Source organism: Phascolarctos cinereus, unplaced genomic scaffold (assembly GCF_003287225.1).
Source record: "Phascolarctos cinereus isolate Bilbo 61053 unplaced genomic scaffold, phaCin_HiC Scaffold_2;HRSCAF=192, whole genome shotgun sequence".
NCBI classification, from domain to species: Eukaryota; Metazoa; Chordata; class Mammalia; order Diprotodontia; family Phascolarctidae; genus Phascolarctos; species Phascolarctos cinereus.
Window position 1 is genome coordinate 35,320,111 of NW_027555625.1, and position 20,875 is coordinate 35,340,985.

Sequence of the window (20,875 nt, forward strand, 5' to 3'; positions counted from 1 at the left end):
CTCTTTGTCTCCCATGTGTTGACTCTCCCTTTCCTAATGGTGAGTGTTAAACTGTGGGCATTGACCCCATATGGAGTTGTGAAAAATTTGTAACAGTAAAAGGTTTCTGAACAGTCAACGACCAAAAATTAATTAAAAATCAAACGCGTAACGAATCCTAGGCTGGTGTTGCATCAGGCAACTTCACGGGCAGCCTTGGTTCTGAACACAGAGCGTGCCCACTTTGCACTGTGCATGCCCTCAGGCCACGTAAGGCCTAGGGACAACTGCCAAAAGTGGAAAAGGGGGGAAAAGGGGCCTGGGATAGTCAGGAGGGGTAAAAGCTTAAAAAGCCCTGGCTTGACGGTAGAGTTGTGTATGTGTTTGAGTGCGCTTGTCTCCCAGGAGAGAGTGGTGATTCCTTGAGGACAGTACGGGCATGTTGTTGTTGTGTTCAGTCATTTTCAGTCCTGTCTGACTTTGTGACTCCATTTGGGGTTTTCTTGGCAAAGATACTAGAGAGGTTTTGCTGTTTCCTTCTCCAGCTCATTTTACAGATGAGGAACTGAGGCAAACAGAGCTTAGCTGGCTCATTACAATTTCATAGCATTCAGTCTTGATTGTTGGCTGTGGTGGTGGGCTTTCCAGGGCTTGTACATTGAAATACACTGCTTTCTTAACCTCTGTTTACCTTACTTTGCATCAGTTCAGAGAAGTCTTTTTGTGCTTCTGGATTTATCACCTTTCTCACACTTTTTCAATTTTGTTTGTGAAGTGTTATTCATCTTTTTATCCTTCCCAGAATTTAGGATTAGGTCCTAAATATAGTAAATGGTCAATAAATAGTGTTGGAATGCTTATTGTTTAAGGATTCAAAAGCCTTGGGCAAGGGCCAAGATACCACCCCAGCTACTTGTTTTGTTTTTTTTAAACGACCTCTTTTACTTAACCTTTCTAACTCATTCACCTCTTCCAGTTCTCCACCTTCTTCCTCTTCAAGGCTTTGCTCACCTGCTCTTCCTACCTGGTTATCTCCCTGAAATCATCTTATGTCTGTTTCGTACACACACACACACACACACACACACACACACACACACACACTCTTTTCTAGATTGTGAGAGTTATAGTAGGGGCCGTTTTTGCTTTTGTTGTCATGTCTCTAGCCCCAGTGCTCAGCTTGGCATATAGTAGGCCCTTAATAAATGTTTGGTTTAGTGTGAATACTCAGGGTAGCTCAGCGGACCATCTGTGGCGATATCTTCAATCAATCTGGGATCCAGGTTATGTTACTAACCATGCTTTTGAAGCTGATATCTTTAGCCACTCAGTCTTGACTTCCCTAGAATGGTGTTTTGCTAACCATTATCCTTGTATTAGTCAAAATAAGCTCACTTGTCCTGATGATAGAACTTCATTTTTTTAGAGGGGGAAGAACATCAGTTAGCTTATCTTTGAAAACTTAATGTGAAAGAGTTTTAATATGTGGGCTTAATACAACTATATATATATATATATATTTATAATTAATTTATTTTTAGTTTTCAACATTCATTTCCATAAGATTTTGAGTTTTAAATTTTCTCTCCCTCCCTCTTCTTCCCCCTCCCCAAAATGGCATGCAATCTGATATAGGCTCTACTTATACATTCATAGTAAGCATATTTTCCCATTAGTCATGATATAAAGAAGAATTAGAGCTGATGAGAGGAGCCACGAGAATGAAACAATAAAACAAAAACAAAAGAAAAGGAGAGCAAACAGTATGCTTCCATCTGCATTCAGACTCCATGGTTTTTCTCTGGATGTGGACAGCATTTTCCATCGTCAGTCTTTTGGAGTTGTAATTCCTTGCATTGCTGAGAAACGCTAAGTCTGTGAAAGTCAGTCATCGCACAATGTGGCTTTTACTGTGTTTGATGTTCTCCTGATCTACTCGTTTCACTCAGCATCAGATAACACTATATTTTTAAGACCATTGTCGGTCACCCTTCAGTCTCAGGGAGGACCAGTGACATCAGGAGGGCGATGTCTTGACTTGCAGGTGCGTTGAATTTAAGTGAGGCAGAGCTGTGCAGAGTCATCAGCCTCACTGTCTCCTCCATGGTCATCAGGAGTCCAGTGGCAAGACATGGATCATGATGACTGGTGATGGCCCCAGTGGCAGTGGGAGACTTTGGCCTTCTTAAGCTAAGGTCTTTCCCAGGTCTCAGTTTGTCTGAGGCAAGGCCCATCCAGTAGTAAAAGGTAAGACTTCACAAAAAATTCAGTCTGGGAGGGGAAGACACTGGAACAGAAACAATTGCTATTTATACTCACTCTCAGCCGTCAGACCCAAACAATGGGCTTTTAAAAAAGACTGTAATCATTACTTTAAAGCGCAGAGGTGGGCGAGGCATCTGAGCTTGTTGAAAGATTGGATTTGGGCTGATGAAGGAAGAAAAACTAATCAGTGTGTTGCCAGTGCTTCTGTGTCATGTGATCAGAAATGAGTTTCCTTGTGGATTCCTCAGAATCTCAGTTACTGAGCTTGTGAAAGTAGCAGTTTAGAATCAGACTCCTGATTTGGAAGATTAGGAGTGGTTACAGACTTATTGTTGCTGACACTTTCTCTGAGTTATCACGTGGTAGCAGGGGACCCTCTAGACAGTATTTGCTAAACCACAGTCAGGGGGAGATTTGGGAAGGACACCAGTCTTGTCCAAAGAGATTTGTAGGTCTGGGAATCGTTTGCATAGAGACGCTTATTAAATTCTTGGGCACTTATGCGCTCACCCAGAGGGTAAGGAGAGAAGAGGGCCGGGGACAGATAGAGCTTTGGGGTACACCCATAGTTATGGGGTATAGATGATCTAGCACGGAGACTGCGAAGAAACACAGGGAGGAGAAGATGAAGCAGAGGCACTTAGATACTTTCTCAAGGAGTTTAGCTACAAAGGACAGAAGAATTATAGGACAATACTTATCAGGGATGGCAGGATCAAGTGAGGGTTTTTCAAGATAGAGGAGACCTGCGCATGAGCCAATAGAGGAGAGATTGAAAATAAGTGAAAGAGTGAGGATGACAGGGGCAATCTGTTGGTGGAGATGGATGAAACAGGATCACTTGAACAGGTAGAGCAGGTAGTCTTGGTAAGGAATAAGGCCACCTTTTCATGTGAGACAAGGGGTGAAGGAGGAGAGAGTGGCTGAAGGCACCTGAATGATGGGAGGGGAGGAAGAGGAGAAAGGGGAAGCTCACAGTGAAGGGCCCCAATTTTTTCTGTAAAATATGAGGCAGAGTTCTCAAGCTGGGAGAGTTGGGGGGGGGGAAGAGCCATGGGAGGTTTGAAGAGAGGGATGAGAAAGTTGGGAAGAGCCACCGTGGAAAGTGGGATAGTGAGTTGATGAAGGAGGTAGAGCAGGATTGCCCAGCATCAGTGAGGGCCCAGATGAGTGGACCTAATGTGGACCCAGTCAGAAGAGGTGAGGCACTTTTCTCCACCTCTGTTCAGCAGCACAGGTAGAGGAGCAAAGGCAAAGAATGATAGGTATGATCCGAGGCTGGACTGGGTTGGGTTACTGAGGATGTGCTGAGGGGACTAGAGATTCAAAAGAGGGGAACCATGGAGAGTTGAATTAGCTCCCCAAGGGGTCAAGATGAGGAGAAGGGGACAGAGGCCAGTGCAGGGGACGTGGCCTGGGAGAGAACTGAGGGGGTACAGGGGACTGGAGGTCATGGTGAGGATGGAGAGTTGGGTTTTATAGGGAAAGACCAGGAGTGAAGGAGAGCCAGTGGATTGTAGCCTGATAAGAGGATTCCTGAAAGGGGCCGTAGAGATTATCCAGCCCTCTGGGAAACTGGTACTCTGGGAGGTTAAATCATGAAAGGAAAGTCATGCAGGTGGAGCTTCCTCTAAGCCCCCACCCTGGTGAATTCTGAGCTCATTGTTGCCGCCCTTCAAAACAGCTTAGCGTCCCTAATATGTGAGCATGCACTGTTTTTCACACTAGGAACAGCAGAGTTAAATGACCAGACCGGGGTGGCCCATGTGGCAGACAGACACAGGTGCCGAAGGGTATGTTTCTTTGTAGACGTCATGCCAGAGGTTGGAGTTCCCTTAGATTGCATTTGGCCACACTCAAGCTTATCTGTCCTGGTTTGGTTTTTAGCAGTGTTTGCAAGAACCTGCAGCCTTCTGGGAAGCTGAAAAGCTTGGAAGCGCGCTCTTCCCCCAGATTTCCTATAGTATTGCCTTTTCCCAGCTAGGGTAAGGTACCTTTGTGCGTCAGTCTTGTGAACGCCTTGACAAGAAGTCTCTCCGTATTTGTCTCTTCTATAACTGGGCACGTTCAATGACTGCTTGTCGGTAGGCTTTCTCCAGTTAGGGAAGAGCATTCTGTTAAGTTGGGACAGGCAAAGAATGCTTTGTGTAGAGATGTATAATGAACTGTACCTAAGACAGGGTAGGGAGCCTTTTATCATTAAAATGCTGTAACTTTTTTTATGTCCTGGACCCCTTTGGCAGCCTGAAACTTGTGGGCCCCTTCTCAGAATTATGTTTTTAACTACATTAAATAAAAATAGAATTACAAAGAAAACCAGTCGTGATGCTATTGTTGCTAATGATAAAAAACAATTAACATTAGCGTCTGCTATATATCAGGCACTGTGCTAAGTGCTTAACTGATATCTCATTTGTTCTCACAACAACAACTCTGGGAGGCAGGTTCTTTTATTATCTCCCTTTTACACGTAAGGTAACTGAGGCAGACGCAGATGAGTTAAGTGACTTGCTCAGGGACACATAGCCAGGAGGTGTGTGAGCATCGATTTGAACTCAGGTATTCTGACTCCAGGCCCAGCACTCTATCCACTGCACCCACAGAGCTGCCTAGTTATTTTGAAGTACAACAGTTTTCTGAAAAAATCTAGGTCATGGATCTTAGGTTAAGAACCCTTGCATTAGAAGGAGTCCCATCAGGTCCTGGTCTTTTATGCTCTGGGTATGATGTGAGGGTCACTTTTCTCCATGAAGCATTCAAACAGAAATAACAAAGGGTTATATTTACAAGGAGGCCTTCACTTCATTTACGGGCCACTCACAGGTTGTTAACTAAGTTGTCAGTCCAGAACAGTATCTTCCCTCCCTCCCTCAGTGCCTTCAGTTTCAGGCCCTCCTCCAAGTGAGGATTTGTTGTTTGTGATCACACGTGTTGAAATCCACAGTGGAGCTCGAACGTTGGCCTAAATCCATTTCACTTTTGTTTTAATTTATTTTGTAATTTTATTTGTTTTAAAATATCTTGTTTTAAAAATCACACTTCTTCTAAGTATATCCCTTCCTTCCTCCCTTCTTTACCCAAAGAGCCTTCCCTTGTACCAGAAACGATTAAGCAGAAAACACACAGGCCCAGATAGTTCTGCAGAGCCAAAGACCACCTTGCCTGTGGTTGAAAGAGGTAGCACGTGCAACATTTCACACTCCAGGGAAACAAGGGTGGGAGGAGCATTTTCTCCTTTCTTCTCCTGAGCCGTGCTGGGCTGTTTCACTCCCTGCTTTGGTTTTGTTCTCTTCTTTCCATTTACCTTGTTATGGTGTATGCTGTTGGCCAGTTTTTGCTGACTTCCGTCTATTTTTTTTCACCCATCTCTTCATATCACTTTCCCCCACTTTCTCTGAATCCCTCATTTGCGGTTTCTTACTGCTCGGTGGTGTTACATTCTGTTTAGGTACCACAGTCTCTCCCTTCCCAAACTGATGGTGACCCGCTTTGTTCCCAGTTCTTGGCTACCACAAAAAGGGTCATATGGGAGGAGTGGCGGGCTAGAGGTACAGAACGAGGCATATATTTTCTGAGCTGCCAGTGTACAGTGTATTTTATTTGGCTCCTTACAAGTGAGAAGGCTTCTCTTTGGGGGAGGAGGAATTGGGGAGAGTTAATGGGAAGTGAGAGAAATGCAGAAAGAAAAAAGTATCAAGAAAACATAAAAATACTCAGAAGAAAATTTGTAAGTTCAGAAGAGGACACAAGTAGCAATTTGGTTACTCCCATAGTACATTTAATATTCACTTTTTAAAAACAATCTACATAACAAGTTCATTGTTTCACATACAGTCCTTTTTTTGTTCTTTATTTTAAGGGAAAAATGTGGCTGTGAATATTTTTGCATATGTGGGATCTTTCTGTCTCTGGCCTCTTTGGGTCATGTTCCTGTGGGCTGCTGGGATTCCTTGGTCAAAGGGCATGAACATTTTTGTTTTAGTTGCTTTTGGGGGGTTGGGGTGGGAGTGGAGGGAACAGTTCCAAACTGCTTTCCAGAATAGTTGGGCCAGTCCTAGCTCTCCTCTAACAATGAGTCAGTGTGGGTGCCATCTGTCCTGTGTCATCTTGGCCGGTTTGCAAGAGACCCACTTTCAGTAGTAGAACAAGTTTGCTGCATTGAAACCACTGTTGTGGTAGTAAAGGGGAAAAATTGATTATGATAAAACTTCTGAACATATCAGCCCTTGTGCCCAGCTCTGAATCTAGATTCACTGTGTTTTCAGAGTTTGGTTGCTGTTTGTGTGGGTTTATAAAGAGGTGCCAATGGGGGGTGGGGAGGGTGGCACAGTTCTCCATCCTAAGCTGACACTTGTGTGGTTACTTGGAGAAAACTAAAAACTTTTTGAGGTGGAAGTGACATAGGGGCTAGTCGTAAAAGAGGCATTGGTGGGGTGCCATGAGGCCAAGCAGGGCTATAGTGGTCATAAAAGGAGGAAAGGTGGGTCATTCCACATTGTGAGAGGCAATGAATGAGAAGTAGACAAGTTTATCTTAGAACTAATAGGGAGTCGCTGGAGTTTACTGAGGAGTGGAGTGACATGGGCAGACCTGTGATTTAGGAAAATCACTTTGGTAGCATGGGGAGGATGGATAGGATCGAGGAGAGATTTGAGGCAGCAAGACCGATTAGGAGGCTGAGAGGTGAGAAGGGGCTGCCCTAGGGTGGTGGCTGTGTGAGTGGAGTGAAGAAGATGTTATGGGACAATGTTTGGCAACTGATCTAGATACCTGGGGTGTGGGAGAATGAAGGGTGGAGTGGGGTGCTGGGTGACTGGAAGGGTGGAGGCACCCTAGACTGGAACAGGGAAATCTGGAAGGGAGGAAAGATGAGTGGTGTTTTGGGTATATTGAGTTGGGCATTCAGTTGGAAAAGGCCAACTGGCAGCTGTTGATGTGGGACTGGTGCTCCAGAGAATCATTGTGGCCGAATCTGTAGGTCTGGTAAGTCATAGGTCATTTGCATAAAGATGACAAATCCTTGGGATCTGATGAAATCCCTGAGGAGAGGGAACCTGTGACAGAGCCTTCTAGTATTTCCACTTAGGGGCATGGTATAGATCAAGAGCCAGCAAAAGATGGAGAACTAGGAGATAGTTGTTTGTCCTTCCATGCTGGAAGAGGACCATGACATCTGGGAGGTGACATCATGACTTGCAAATGAATTGGGTTTAAGTGAGGCAGGGTTGTGCAGAGTTACCAGCTTTACTCCTTCCTCCAGAGCCATCTGAGTCCAGTGACAAGATATAGGTCAGGATGACTGGGAGACTGCCCAGATGCAGTGGGAGACCTTAGGCCTTTTAAGCTAAGGTCTTTCCCAGGTCTTGGTTTGTTTGAGGCAGCACCCATTCAGCGATTCGGACTAGGTGAGAAATGAGGCAAAGAGTGGCGTCTTTTACTTAGTCCAAAAAAAGAAAGAAAAAATCCATCTGGGAAGGGGAGACCCTCAGGATTTCTAGCCAAACCAGAAATGATTGCTGTTTACACTTACTCTGAGCCATTGGGGCCCAAACGGTGACCAAGCCTGGACTGGGACCTATTGCTGGCCAATCAATGAGAACCAGAATGGTTTAGGTTTAAGGCATGGTCCTTAAAAAAGAAACCTGTCCTGTAAACCCCAAGATATTGTATGAGGTTTCAGCAATTAAAATTTATTTTCCTTTTGGGCAGAGCACCTGAGACAGTAGTGTCCTGGAGACTCCAGAGAGGAGAGACGATTTGAGAGGTGGCCAGGAATGCTGCAGAGTCAGATGTGGTAGTTTAGAGAGAAGGGGAGGTGAGCTGTGCTCTGGCTGTGTGAAGGGGGACTTGTTTGCGGTGAGGCTGAAAGGGTTGACTTGGCTGCAGCTGACTTATGTCAGCAGCTGTGTGAAGGATAGATTGGAGGAGACAGAAGGAGACCCAGGAGGAGAACTTAGTTGCTGTGGTGAGAGGGGGCGCTTACTGAGTGAGTGAACTGACATAGGTTGGAAACAGCTGTTAAAACTCCTGTGATGATGAGAAGTGGGGCTCTTGTGAATGGGCCACATGGGGAGACCTCGACTTTAAAAAGCAACCAAAAAGTAATGAGGGTGGTTGTAATGGGAGTGGATGGGAGGGGACAGATGTGAGAGATAGGAGCATTGATAACTGATGAGATGTGGGAGATGGAGAAGACAAAGTCCAGGAGGAGGAGGGGGCGGAGTACTTAAAAGTCTGGGTGACTGGGAGAACGGCAGGGCCAGGAGTAGAACCAGGCAATGAGGAGCAGCCAGTTTTGGAGGGAAATGATGAGCTCAGTTTCAGACATGCTGAGTTTGAGGTCCTGGTGGGACATCAAATCAGAATGGTGGAGGACTGGCTATCAATTGGAAATGTTGGTCTGAACATAAGAGTTACAGGAGTCATTCACATGACTGAAGCAGGTTGAGGAAAGGATTTGGTGGAGGGCCCCGACATGAAGTCAGAAGGAAGAAGAGAGAAAGCGTAGGAGGGGAGCCAGTGAGGGAAGAGAGAGAGTGCAAAGGTCAGCGGAGTCAAGCAGCAGAAAGATCCAGGAGATCCAGGCCGAGTGGTTGAAGGAAAATTGTTTTCTCCTAAGGGAACATGAGCTCAGTTAGAGGGGGCTTTTTTCAGGATGTGGGTGAGTGCTTCCTGAATCCTTATGCATTATGACTTCAGTTTTTAAGCATGGTTCTAACCTTGGCTTCTTTCCATCTAGTCCATCTGAAAATGCCATACTGGAAGCTTTGTCTGAACCAGGCTTCCTGGGTGTTCTTTTCAGTTGATTCCACTAATCCTTTCGGGTCAGCAAACAGTTATTAATCACTTACTAAGTGCCAGGCATTGGGTTCTTAATCTCTTTTTGTGTCATGGATCCTATTGGTGAAGTCTGGTAACACCTAGGAGCTCCTTTTTTTCTCATAATGAGGTGCATAAAATACATGGGATTACAAAGGAAGTAATTTATATTGAAATAGCTATTGAGGTATGTTTTAAAATTTCACTGACTCCAGGTAAATAATTCCTGCTGTAAATGTTTGTTTAAAATGGCATTTTTGGGGCAGCTAGGTGGCACAGTGGGTAGAGCACCGACCCTGGAGTCAGGAGGACCTGAGTTCAAATGTGACTTCAGACACTTGACACTTACTAGCTGTGTGACCCTGGGCAAGTCACTTAACCCCAATTGCCCCCCCAAAAAAATAAATAAATAAAATGGCCTTTTCCATAGAGAAACACAGGAAATCTTAAATATGAGTAATGCACTATCTCTAAGCTTCCACAGAATTTAACATTCTTTGAAGAGATTGGACTTTGAGGGGTATGACTTTTAGTGGCTTCTCTTCAAGTCATTTCTGCCCTTCCTCCCCAGCTTCAGTTGCTGTGTTATCACTCACAGAAGCAGAGCTGTACAGGGACCTTGAGTAGATGAAGGTGTCACTCTAAAGATTTTGAAAGGGTCTGTGATTGTCAGTGGGAATTCTTACTCATGAAAACTGCTACCCCTCCTCCATGTTTGTGTAGAATTGCTGTGGCTAGTGTTGTGGTCAAGAGCCTCCCAGATGTTAGGTAGCCTAGCCCTTGGACGATGGGTACAGCGTCCAGGCTTGTCTTTCCTGCTTGGTAGGATGGATCAAAACTTGTACTCTGGCTCTTGAGAGCCCACTGTTACCTCCATGGCACTATGTCATATTGGACAAGCAGACTCATTGTGCTTGTCCTTGACTAGTTCCCTCCTTAATTGGTATTGGAGTGCCTGCTCTGTGCAGAGGCAAAGCATGGCCTCTGTTGGTGTAGGAGCTGTGAATGATGTGAGGGGACCAGACACAAACAAGGAATCACAGCCAGATGATTGGTGCAGACAGAACTAAGTGAGTACATTAGGCATTAATGGGTGATGTAGCCCACCACTCAGGAAAGGAGGGCTTCATCTATTCAGGTAGGTTTTAAGTTGGGCTTTAAGTGATGGGGAGAGAAGGAGAGGCCAGTCCTCATGAGTGGATGCAGGACCAAAGGCCCAAAGGCAGGTGTATATTCTGTTACCTTGGAGCCTGGGGAGCTCTTTGCAGAAGCTGTTTTTTGAGGGGGAATGAGCAGAGGCTGAAAATCTGAGAATGCAAATTCTTCATTTATTGTACGTACTAAAGAAGTTATTGGAGGTGAGAAATGCTTCACAGACTTTAGTTATATTAGGTACAGCAGATCTAGCAATTTCACATTTTTACTACTCAAAAAATAAGGCCGTGTGTTTTGAAAGTCATTGTCCCCACCCTTTGGGTTTTATTCTGTTAAATTGAATCAGCATTTATTAGTACATGGAAGGCACTGAGCTAAGTAGTAGGGATGCAGAGACAGAATTGCCCCTGCTCAGAGTCACTGACAGTTCAACGGTGACAGTTCAACGGGATAGAGAGCATATCTGTGGCTCAGTAAATGTAAGGTCAGTTGTTGAGGGAGAGAGTACTAACATTTGGGGTGATTAGGGAGAGCTTCATGGAGGAGCCTTGAAGGAAAAGAAGCTTTTGAGAGGTAGGAGATGAGAGGTGGGGGCATCTGTGGCTTCAGGGATTCAGAAAGGGCCCCTTGAGTTTGGGGAAGAGCTAAGAAGCTGGGTGGACTGGATGCCGGCAGGCACAAAGTGGAGTAGGCTGATTCTAGATGTCACGGAGCAGAATTCTTGCTTCACATTCCATGTTTGTTGATAAAATAAAAACTCCAGGTGGTTTGAAAGATAGAAGGCTATACGCGCTGGTCAGCTTTGCTGGGCTGCTAAGTCTCAGTTCTCCTGATACCTGAGAGGCAAAGAAACAAGTATGGTACGGAGCTCGTGGAGAGCAGCTGTGCCCAGAATTTCAGCCGGTTTTGGAGGAGACTGAGCGAGCCGCTAAGGCTGAGGGTTGGGTATTGCAGTCTAGAGGCCACGTTTGCTTTGGCAAATGTGGGGAAGGGAGAGCCTTTGACAGGGAGACCAATCAGGAGGCTGTTTTTAAAAAATAAGTCCAGGTGAGAGATCATGTGAGAACCTTAAGTTGGGTGGTTGTGTGGGTGTGGTTAGGTAGGGAGAAAAAGGCATGGCTGCTAATGATATTCTGGCAATTAGAATCAGCATCCCAGGGCAAAAGGGGGGGGGGTGAAGAGATGGAGCTGCGCTTCCCAAGACATGTGACTTGTTGGTAAACTACCTTCCTTTGGTCTAGGTCCCATGATCTTAATTGCTTGAGAATGTACATTCTTACTCTCCCAAATAAAATCAACCTGTACAAGGCTTTGGGGAAGTGGGAAGTGTTTGGAATTGATCAGGAACAACTTCGTTCATAAGTCTGACCGCAGATTTCATGATGGTCAGAGAAGCTTTGGTTTTTGTGATGCCTTTTGCTTGCGTGGGGCCATGGAGATGATCAGACGAAGCCCCTCTTTCAGGGATGTGAAAGCATAGCAAAAGCTTCTTGTGGTGGACTTTGTCTATGAAATGGCAAGTTAAATGAAGGGTCACTGAATATTTAATGACTACTAGTTAGAAATGTGCTATAACATTTTAAACATAGATCTTGTGACTTCCCTGATTTCAAAAGCTCATCTTGCTGATAGGAACACATGAGAAGGATCGATGCTTTCCTAAACATGGGGAACTTGCTGTGTGGGAGTTTCTGCTAATGAGTCAGGACAGATGACAGTTGTTTGTGACTTGTTCTCTTAGCTAGTTAGACTTAGAAGTGGAGTTTGAACTCAGGTGTTCTTTCGTTAAGCCTAGCTCAAGACTCACCAAATTCTGTGTCCTCCATCCGGTTAATAATAGGTTAAAAGAAAACCAACCTTTTCTTAGAGTTGGTGGCCTTTATTTAAAAAAGAATGCAGTGATTGCTTTGTTTGCTATTTAAAAATGGTAGCCTGCTCCCCATTCCCTCTACCGAGTGATGCCATTGATGATTTGGGTTGATTGTTTTGCCCTCGTTAAGTGGAGGGCGTTGCCACCTTCATTTAGTTTTGCTTTAGTAATTCATTTTCTCTTCATATAGGCCAAGATGGTGAATTATCAGGGACACTGTCACTTGTTTTGACACAGTGCTGTAAAAGAATAAAGGACACAGTCCAAAAACTGGCTTCCGATCACAAAGACATCCACAGCAGTGTTTCCCGGGTTGGAAAAGCCATTGATAAGGTAGGTTATTTACTGTATGCTTTAGTAGCTAAGAGTCCTATCATTCCACCCAAATGAGAGGCCCTAGAGTGTGGGGAAACGGCTGGCCATGGGCTGATAACCTTGGGGCCTCCAGCAGAGAACAGTGGGCTGCTGCCTTCAATTATACACGACACCTGCGTTACCTGTATCTTGTAAACCTGTTCTTTCTCGCTGACCCCTTCCCTGCCAATGGCCCTTCAGGTTTCTAGCTGCTCCTCCCTTCCCCCTTTGGACGAGGATGCTTTGTACTAGCCTTCCTGTGTAGGAAGGGGCCTGATCCTTTCTGTCCTGCACACCCTCCGCTCTCACCCCACCGACAACCCTTTTTGGCTCTTAGAAAGTGGGAGTCTGCTACGGGTCCGTGAATACTGGGGAGCCCAGCACTGACAGACTGCTGTAGCTGGCAGACGTTTGAGCAGTGAAGCCTTTTCCTGATCTTAGGTGCTAATAGACTGGGAACTAAACCTCTTTTTAAAAAAGTTTCCACCTCCCTGCGTTGTTTCCCCCCTTACTTCCCTAAATCGAGGAGGCAGCAGGGCCCAGAGCTTACGGCCATTTCATGATCTTTTGTGTTCATTTCTTTTCTCCCAGCTTACCCCTTGCAGTAGATCCAGAAGCTTCCTTCTTGTGCTCCCCACCCTTCTATCCCCTTAGTAGCCAAGAAGCGGTGAAACTTGGGTCCTGGTAGGTTTGGGCAGCATCAGCTTGCCTGCCAGACCAAGTCTCCAATAGTATGCATTCAGCTGCCCTAGGGAAGGAGGCCTTGGGCCCTGTCTCTGTGCCTGGTTATTGGCATTTGCCTGTGTCACTTAGGGCCCTCAGAGGGCCCTGTGATGAGCTAGGCCATCTCCTTTTTGGTGTGTGCTGCCTCAGGCTGCCTGCCCCGCATTCTTGCCCTCAGGTCGGCAGCCATTCCCCGCCCTGATACCATACCTCCCTGTGCCTGCATCATCTGGTGTATCTACTGTGCTTGTTTATCCCAGCTGGGATGTGTTTTAATGCCCCGGTAGAATGTATGCTCCTTGCGGACAGGCACTCTCACTTTGGTAGTTGTTACCTTGTGTAGGCATTTGACACATTGGCTGATGGAGGGTCAGAGTTCATAGATTTGGCGCTGAAAGGGAATTTTAGAGTTCATCGATTTGCAGGTGAGGAAGCTGAGGTTGTGAGGGGGAGATGACCTGCCCAGTGTTTCTGGGGTCATGTGGGTAGTGAGCAGTAGAGTTGGAGTTTGGGCCCCAGTTCTTTGACCCTGAATGCAGCAGTTGTAGCTTTTGAGTTGAGTGTTAGAGGAGAGAGAGAGAAGGATGGGACAGAACTCATGTGTCAGATGGTAGAAGAGGGGTGCCAAAAACCTCTGGCCAAGAGCCAGTAGCCTGGCACTTCAAGTAGGAAGGAGACTTTCTGGTTTGGCCCAGTCAATTTGTCATGGAGGGGGATTTCCCAAAGGGGCGGCCTAGAAAGAAATGCTTTGAGCAATAGCATTATCATTTTAGGACATGAATGTCGTAGCTTCCCAATGTGTCAGTAAGTCCCCTTTCCCCACACATCCACACCTATCTTATCTAATCTGAAGAGAGAGGGCCTTAGCAGTTAGTGGGGAGGTAGGGAAAGAAAGGCCTCGGAAGGTGGGATTTGGGCTGAGTCTAGAAGGAAGCTGGGGAGACCAAGAGGCAGAGGGGAAGGGTCAGAGCCTTCCAGGCTGTGGAGGAAAACCAGTGGGAAGTGTCATATGACGGAAACAGCGAGTGGGCCGGTGGTGTTGAGACTGAGTTCCCATAGGAGAATAATGTCTGGAAAGACTGGACAGGTAGGAAGGTGCTGAGTTGTGAAGGGTGTTTAAAGTGGGCCTGGAGTCAGGAAGACCTGCATTCAGATCTGAACTCAAATTTCCTAGTTGTGTGACCCTGGGCCATTCACTTTACCTCATTCCACCTCAGTTTCTTCCACTGTAACATGAGATTATAACAGTATCCGCCCCCAGAGTTGCCATGAGGATCATATGAAATCTTTTCTTAAAGCTCTTAGCACAGTGCTTCCATATGGCAGGCACTCTGTAAATTCTTATCCCCCAAACAGAGGAATTGCTGTTTGTTCATGGAGGTACTAGTGAGCCACTGAAGCTCGTTGAGGGGTGAAGTCATGCCTGTGTTTTAGGGAAATCATCTTGGCAGCTGAGTGGGGAGAGACTTAAGGCAGGGAAACCGATGGGGCTGTTGAAGCCATCTAGGCAAGAGGCAGTGAAGGCCCAGACTGGGCCTGTGGCTCTATGAGATGTTGTGACATGGAGACAGATTGAGGACAAGTCACTGTGGAGAGGAGCAAAGAGTCTTGCACTGAGGGCCCAGTTGAGATGAGATTGAACGTCTTTGTAGTGGCTTCTCAGAAGAGTTTTGGGATTTCCTCTTTTGCCAGCATGTGAATAGGAGTGAAAGAAGCAGATGGTGGGAGTGATCCAGGGTTGGGGCTTAGCAAGTCACAGTGGGTGTTAGAACAAGGGTGCAAGAGAACTGAGGGGAAAGAGGATGCAGTAGAGTTGGTTCAGTAAGGGCTCAAGATAGGGAAGCGGGGAGAGTGCCCCCACGTAATGGCCCAGTAAGATGGGAGTGACGGAGGAAATGGAAGTCACAGTGGGAATGAAGAACAGGATTAGGGTTTGTAAGGAGCCTAGGGAAAGATAAAAATGATGACCAGGAAAAGGAATTTTGGAGCTCATGACCATGGAAGTATAACCTTGTGGGCAATGGCAGGATCAAGGAGGTTGACCGTCTTTGTGTGTAGCAGAGATGGAATAGAGAAATAGGTTGTGAGCTTTCAAATTGTGCTAGAGAAGACTTTTCTTGAGAGTCCCTTGGAGAGCAAGGAGATCAAATCAATCAATACTTAAATTAATTCAGACTTTTCCGTGGAAGGTCAAATACTGAAGCTGAAATAGTTGACCACATAATGAGAAGACAGTGGAAAAGATCTTGATGTTGGGAAAGATTGGAGGCAAAAGAAGAAGGGGAAGGAGGAGGATGAGGTGGAGAGATAGTGTCATAGAAGCAGCAAACATGAGCTGGGACAGACTTTGGGAGAAATCAGAGGATAGAAGGTCCGTGGGGTCAAAAGAGTCAGACACAGCTGAATGACAGCAGGACCTAGGATGTTAAGAGCGTGTGAGGATGTATCAGTAAGTATGTTGAAGTTTCCTTTTTGTGGAGGGGGATGGGAGGATCCATGGGTCTGTATTTATTTTTAATCAGTCAATCAATTAATTATTTTTAGTTTTCAACATTTGCTTTTATAAGATGTTGAGTTCTAAATTGTTCCCCCTTCCTCTGCTCTTCCCCACCACCCAAGACAGCATGCAATCTGATATAGGCTATATGTGTATGATCATATTAAACATATCTCCATATTAGTCATGTTGCGAAAGAGGAATCAGAACAAAAGGGAAAAATTATGAGAAAGAAAACACACTCACTCACAAAAGAAAGAAAATAGTGTGCTCTGAACTGCATTCAGACTTCATAATTCTTCCTCTGGATGTGGTAGCTTTTTCCGTCATGAATCTTTTGGAATTGTCTTAGAGCCTTGCATTGCTGAGAAGAGCTAAGTCTATCAAAGTCAGTGATCACAGAATGTGGCTGTTACTGTGTACAGTCGTTCTGCTCACTTCACTCAGCATCAGTTCGTGCGGGTCTTTCCAGGTTTTTCTGAAATCTGCCTGCTCCTCATTTCTTATGAAACAATACTAGTCCACTACATTCATATCCCACAACTTGTTCTGTCATTCCCCAGTTGACGAGCCAAATCCCCTCAATTTCCAATTCTTTGCCACCACAAAAAGAGCTGCTAAAAATATATTTTTTGTACATGTGGGTCCTTTTCCCAATTTTATGATGTCTTTGGGATACAGACCTAGTAGTGCTATTGCTGGATCAAAGGAAGCTTCTTTTTTTGAAGGCAAGAGATGGTGAGAAGAGAGACTGTAAGCCAGGCGCTGAACACTCCTTAGGGAAGGAGGCAGATGTCCTAGGAGTAGATGGATAGGAGCCACCAGGATCTGAAGGGGTGATAAATTTGGATGGTGTGGACTTTGAAGGAGGAGAAGTTGATGAGTGAAGGCAGTTGAGGCACAAATATTCCAATTCCCATCTCGGTCTTGTGGGAAGGGAGCCAGGAAAGGCCAGAAGACAGCAGAGGTTTAAGGTGAAAGCAAGTTTGTTATATATGGAGCAGGAATTCCCGAGATCACAGGGGAGGAGGTGGGCACATCTGGAGTGGAACATTTTGGGGATAGGTATGAGTGGTCAGGTGTGAGAGTGGCGGATGAGGAATGAGGTTCAGGATCCCTGGAAAGGGCATGGAGTAGGCTAACCATTGAGTAGGGTGTGCTGGTGTGGTGTCATTGGTTGGAGACAAGTTCATTGAGAGAGGCATGATATTAGACTGGATGTCATTCTTAAAGTTTGTGAGAGGGTGGGCAGTAGAGAGATATTTTTCCATTTCTTTTGACTGTTCCCTATACTTTTAATGCCAGAATGTCTTTAGATCTAAGACTGCATTTTCAGATGTCTTACTCATGTTTGAAAGATGGATGTGGTACATTTCTTTTAAAAAGGCAAACCAGGGATTATGTTTTAGTTTGTAATGAATTTTTCTTAAATTTTAAAAATGTTTGGAGAGATAAATAATTGTGTGATTTGAATAGATAAAATACCAGGTGATGCTGTGGAAGCATCTGCTGGTAGAGCTGATATAAGTGCCTAGGCCCAAGGGAGGAGGACTGTACTATTCTGTTTCAAACTCTCTGCTTTCTTCACTTTAAAAGAGGGGGATATTTGCCTCGTGTCAGTGACTTAGAATGGCTGGGTGTGGGGGCTGTTTTTAGCTTGGTTGTTGATCGATTCAACTGTCTCCAGTCTTTGGAGGCTCTTGTTAGAGCTTTCTTCTGAGTCAGATCAAATCTTTGCCGATGTCTTCACCCTTTGAGTGGGTTTCCACAATTTTCTGTAAAGCTCTGTTCTTCCCATTTTGTTCTATCAGTTGCCTGTAAAGGTTAACAGTAGTGAACACTGAATGACTCAACTTTCTTATTTACTGAATTTTGGATTACAGTTGAGAGCTGCAGAAGTTATCCTATGAAGCCATTCAGAACAGGTGGTGAATGAGCTTGACTCCATTAGCCTTTGGAATAATTTTGTAGCGTCAGTACTACAAATAATAGAACCAATTATAGTAACAGAAAACAGATGATGATTAAAGGGAATTTTATGCCAGCATGTTCTGCCAGGTATGATTTTTAGCTTGAAAGGCTACCTGGCAATGAGTTCTAAAAGGCACTTTTCAGTATTTGGTAAAAAGAGTCCTGATTCCCCCCCCCCCCCCCCCCCACGCAATGGAAGACCTGGATCCTTTTTGCAATATTGAATTCATTCATCTATTAGTGGTAGGCAAGGCACTGAAGGCAAAAGTTTGCTTAGGCTTAGTACCAGCATTCAGAGCAGGGAAATTTGTTTTTCCAAAAACCTATGTGGAATTATTTCTGTGAGCATTTATTACTTATTAGCTGCCCAGTCTTTGACCTAGCAGGGCAGCCTTGTCCCCTAAAACTCAAGTTTTCTTATTTAAGCCCTTCAGGTGATTTCTGTGGGTTTGAGGATTAGACTTTGAAAGAAAATGCCAAATCAGTATATATGTAATATATAGCCTGCTAAAAAAATCATATATCTGTGTCTTCGATTGTCTTTCTGTCCTCATTCAAGCAACAAACATTTATTATTTAGCATCTACTCTGTGCCAGGCTAGTTAGACACTGGAGATAGAAAAGACAGACTGTATCTGTGCAGTCAAGGAGATCGCATGGGGGTGGGGGAAACAAGTAGATACAAAATATATAGACCACAAATTAGATGTTATTGGGGGGGGTCATTAGCAGCCTCGAGGTTCAGGAGTCACTCTGGTGGGTAGAGGCAGGTAGGGGTTCCAAGAGGTAGAGGTGGGAGTACTTGTGCAGAGGCATCTAGATGGTGCCATGATGTACGTGAGAAACAGCAGCAAGGCCAGTGCACCTAAGGGGGCAATGTGTAATAAATCTGCAAGGGAGAGGGCAGCCAGGTTGTGGAGCTCTTTAAATGCCAAATGGAGGGATTTGTATTTAATCCTGTAGTTGGGGAGCTGATGGGATTGGCGTGTAGGAATGCTCTGGTGAGACCTGTGCTTTAGGAATATGGCTTGGCAGCTGTGTGGGGGATTTTGGAGAATGGACTTTTTATCTTGAAAATACAGTGTTCTGAGGTGATCCCTACTCTCCTCCCTCCCCTCACCCTCTGCAAAGTGGTAGGCTTTTGCAATTTATTTTTTTAAAAAAAGATGATTTACAATAGTCCACCTGAGAAATGTTGAGGACCTGAAGTAATGGTAGCTTTGGGAGTAGCCACAAAGTTGTTTATGGGTTTCTGAGTTTGAGATGTCTGTGTAACATATTAAATGTCCACTAAGCATTTGGAGCTCAGGAAAGAGACTGGTCGATGATAATTGAGGTCCAAAAGACAGACACTATAAGGTGAGAAAAGAGAAGAGTCCAGGGTGGGGCCTTGGCTACACATTTTGGGGTTGGTTGTGGGTGATGAATCAGTGGAGGTGAAGAAGGGGCTGTGGAAAGGTAGGAGAAAAGTCAGGAGATAAGAGTGTGAAGAAAACTCAGGAAAAAATACCAGGGCGAGAGACCTCTAGTTCCAGGTTCCTTCTATGGAGATTAACATTGTTAGAGTTCTTCAGAGTTAAAACGGCTTTTCAAGCAATTTTTATTAGATTTAGTTCTAGAAGAAGAAACTGAGGAACAGGGGGGTTGTTGTCCAAAGTCACTGAGTTCATGGGAGATTAGTTTTCTGAATTCTAGCCCATTCCTAGAAGCTATCTTAGTATTGTATGTGTATCCAGCATGTGCTGGTAAACATTTAACAACTGGCTCAAACCACTCAAATCGTCTTGAAATGAAGTGCAGTGTAACCCTCCAGCCTAGTAAGTGAGTGAGCACCAGGCTTCTGATAAATGCTGTGCGGGTGGGGGGGGGAGCGCACCCCCATCCACTGAAGAAGCCAGAGGCTCCTTTCAAAGTTGGCTGGCAGTTTTGAGTGGGCCAGCTGTTGTGCTCTTTTCCAGAGTACAAGCTAATGAAGTTCTACTCCTTAGTAAATTTGGGCTTCTTAATTTTCTTAATTTGTATCTGAGCCCTTTGGTAAGGATTATTAGACAGGAATACACACACACACACACACACACACACACAGAGTGTGATTGAGATAACATCTGTGGATTGTTTTACATAAGAATCTTTTAATTATGTATTTTTTAAAATTCTATATTTTCCCTTTTATCTTTCTTTTAGATTTGACCCAATCTGAGAGAGGAATATCAAAGTCTCCTTTGTTGTTCAGTTCTTTTGTGACCCTGTGGGCCTTAGCACACCAGACCTTTCTATCCTCCACTATCTCTCAAAATTTGTCCAGGTCCGTGTTTGTCATTTCCCTGATACTGTCTATCCATTCCATCTTCTGCCTTCCCCTTTTGTCTTCAATTTTTCCCAACATCAGGGCCTTTTCCAGTGAGTCCTGTATTCTCATTAGGTGGCCAAAGTATTTAAGCTTCAGCCTCAGTATTTGACCTTCCTGAATTAGCCTGAATTAATTTCTTTAAGCTCCTTGCTGGCCAAGGACTCTCAAAAGGCTTCTCCAGCCCGACAGTTCAAAGGCTTTGATGCAGTGGCGCCCAGCTTTCCTTACAGTCCAGCTCTCTCAGCCACACCTTGCTATTGGAAAACCTGTAGCTTTTTGGTGTGTCATCCAGATTTGTGATAGCTTTCCTTCCAAGGAGTAAACGTCTTTTAATTTCGTGGCTGCAGTCGCCGTCCACACTGATCTTTGAGCTCAAGAATTTTATAAAGTCTGACACTGCTTCCATTTCTTCTTGTTTGCCAAGAAGTGGTGGGACCAGTTGCTAAGATCTTAGTTTTTTGGATGTTGAGCTGACTTAAAGCTTGTACTCCCCTCTTTCATCTTTATCAAGGGGCTTCTTAATTCCGTTCACTTTCTGTCATCAGAGTGGTGTCATCTGCATCTCTGAGATTGTTGATATCTTCCCCACAACCTCAGTTCCGGCTTTTGATTCATCCAGCCTGGCATTTCACATGATGTCCTTCCTCTGCGTGTAAGTTAAAGGTGACAATATGCAGCCTTGTACTCTTTGATGTCTTTGACTCTCTCTGTCTTCTTGCCATTCACATGGAGCGAGTAAATTTTATATTGATGTTGGTTTGTTGTCCCTGGATCCTTTCAGTGTAGTAGCCTTGTTTATCTCTTTTAGGTTGTAAATTTTGGCTTTTGCTTTGTTTGATAGCATGATCCCAATACCTGCTTTTTCGGATTCACTTGATTCATAGCAAATTTT

The 20,875-nt window shown here is 44.8% G+C and overlaps 1 protein-coding gene across 1 annotated transcript in view; it reads left to right on the top strand.

Annotated features, from left to right (window-relative positions):
* RMND5A (required for meiotic nuclear division 5 homolog A) overlaps nucleotides 1–20,875 on the top strand; it is a 73,721-nt gene that overhangs the window by 15,340 nt on the left and 37,506 nt on the right. The window contains exon 2 of the mRNA XM_020969459.2: nucleotides 12,279–12,421. Coding sequence (XP_020825118.1) covers nucleotides 12,279–12,421 — 143 coding nt within the window. The remainder of the gene's footprint in view (nucleotides 1–12,278; nucleotides 12,422–20,875) is intronic.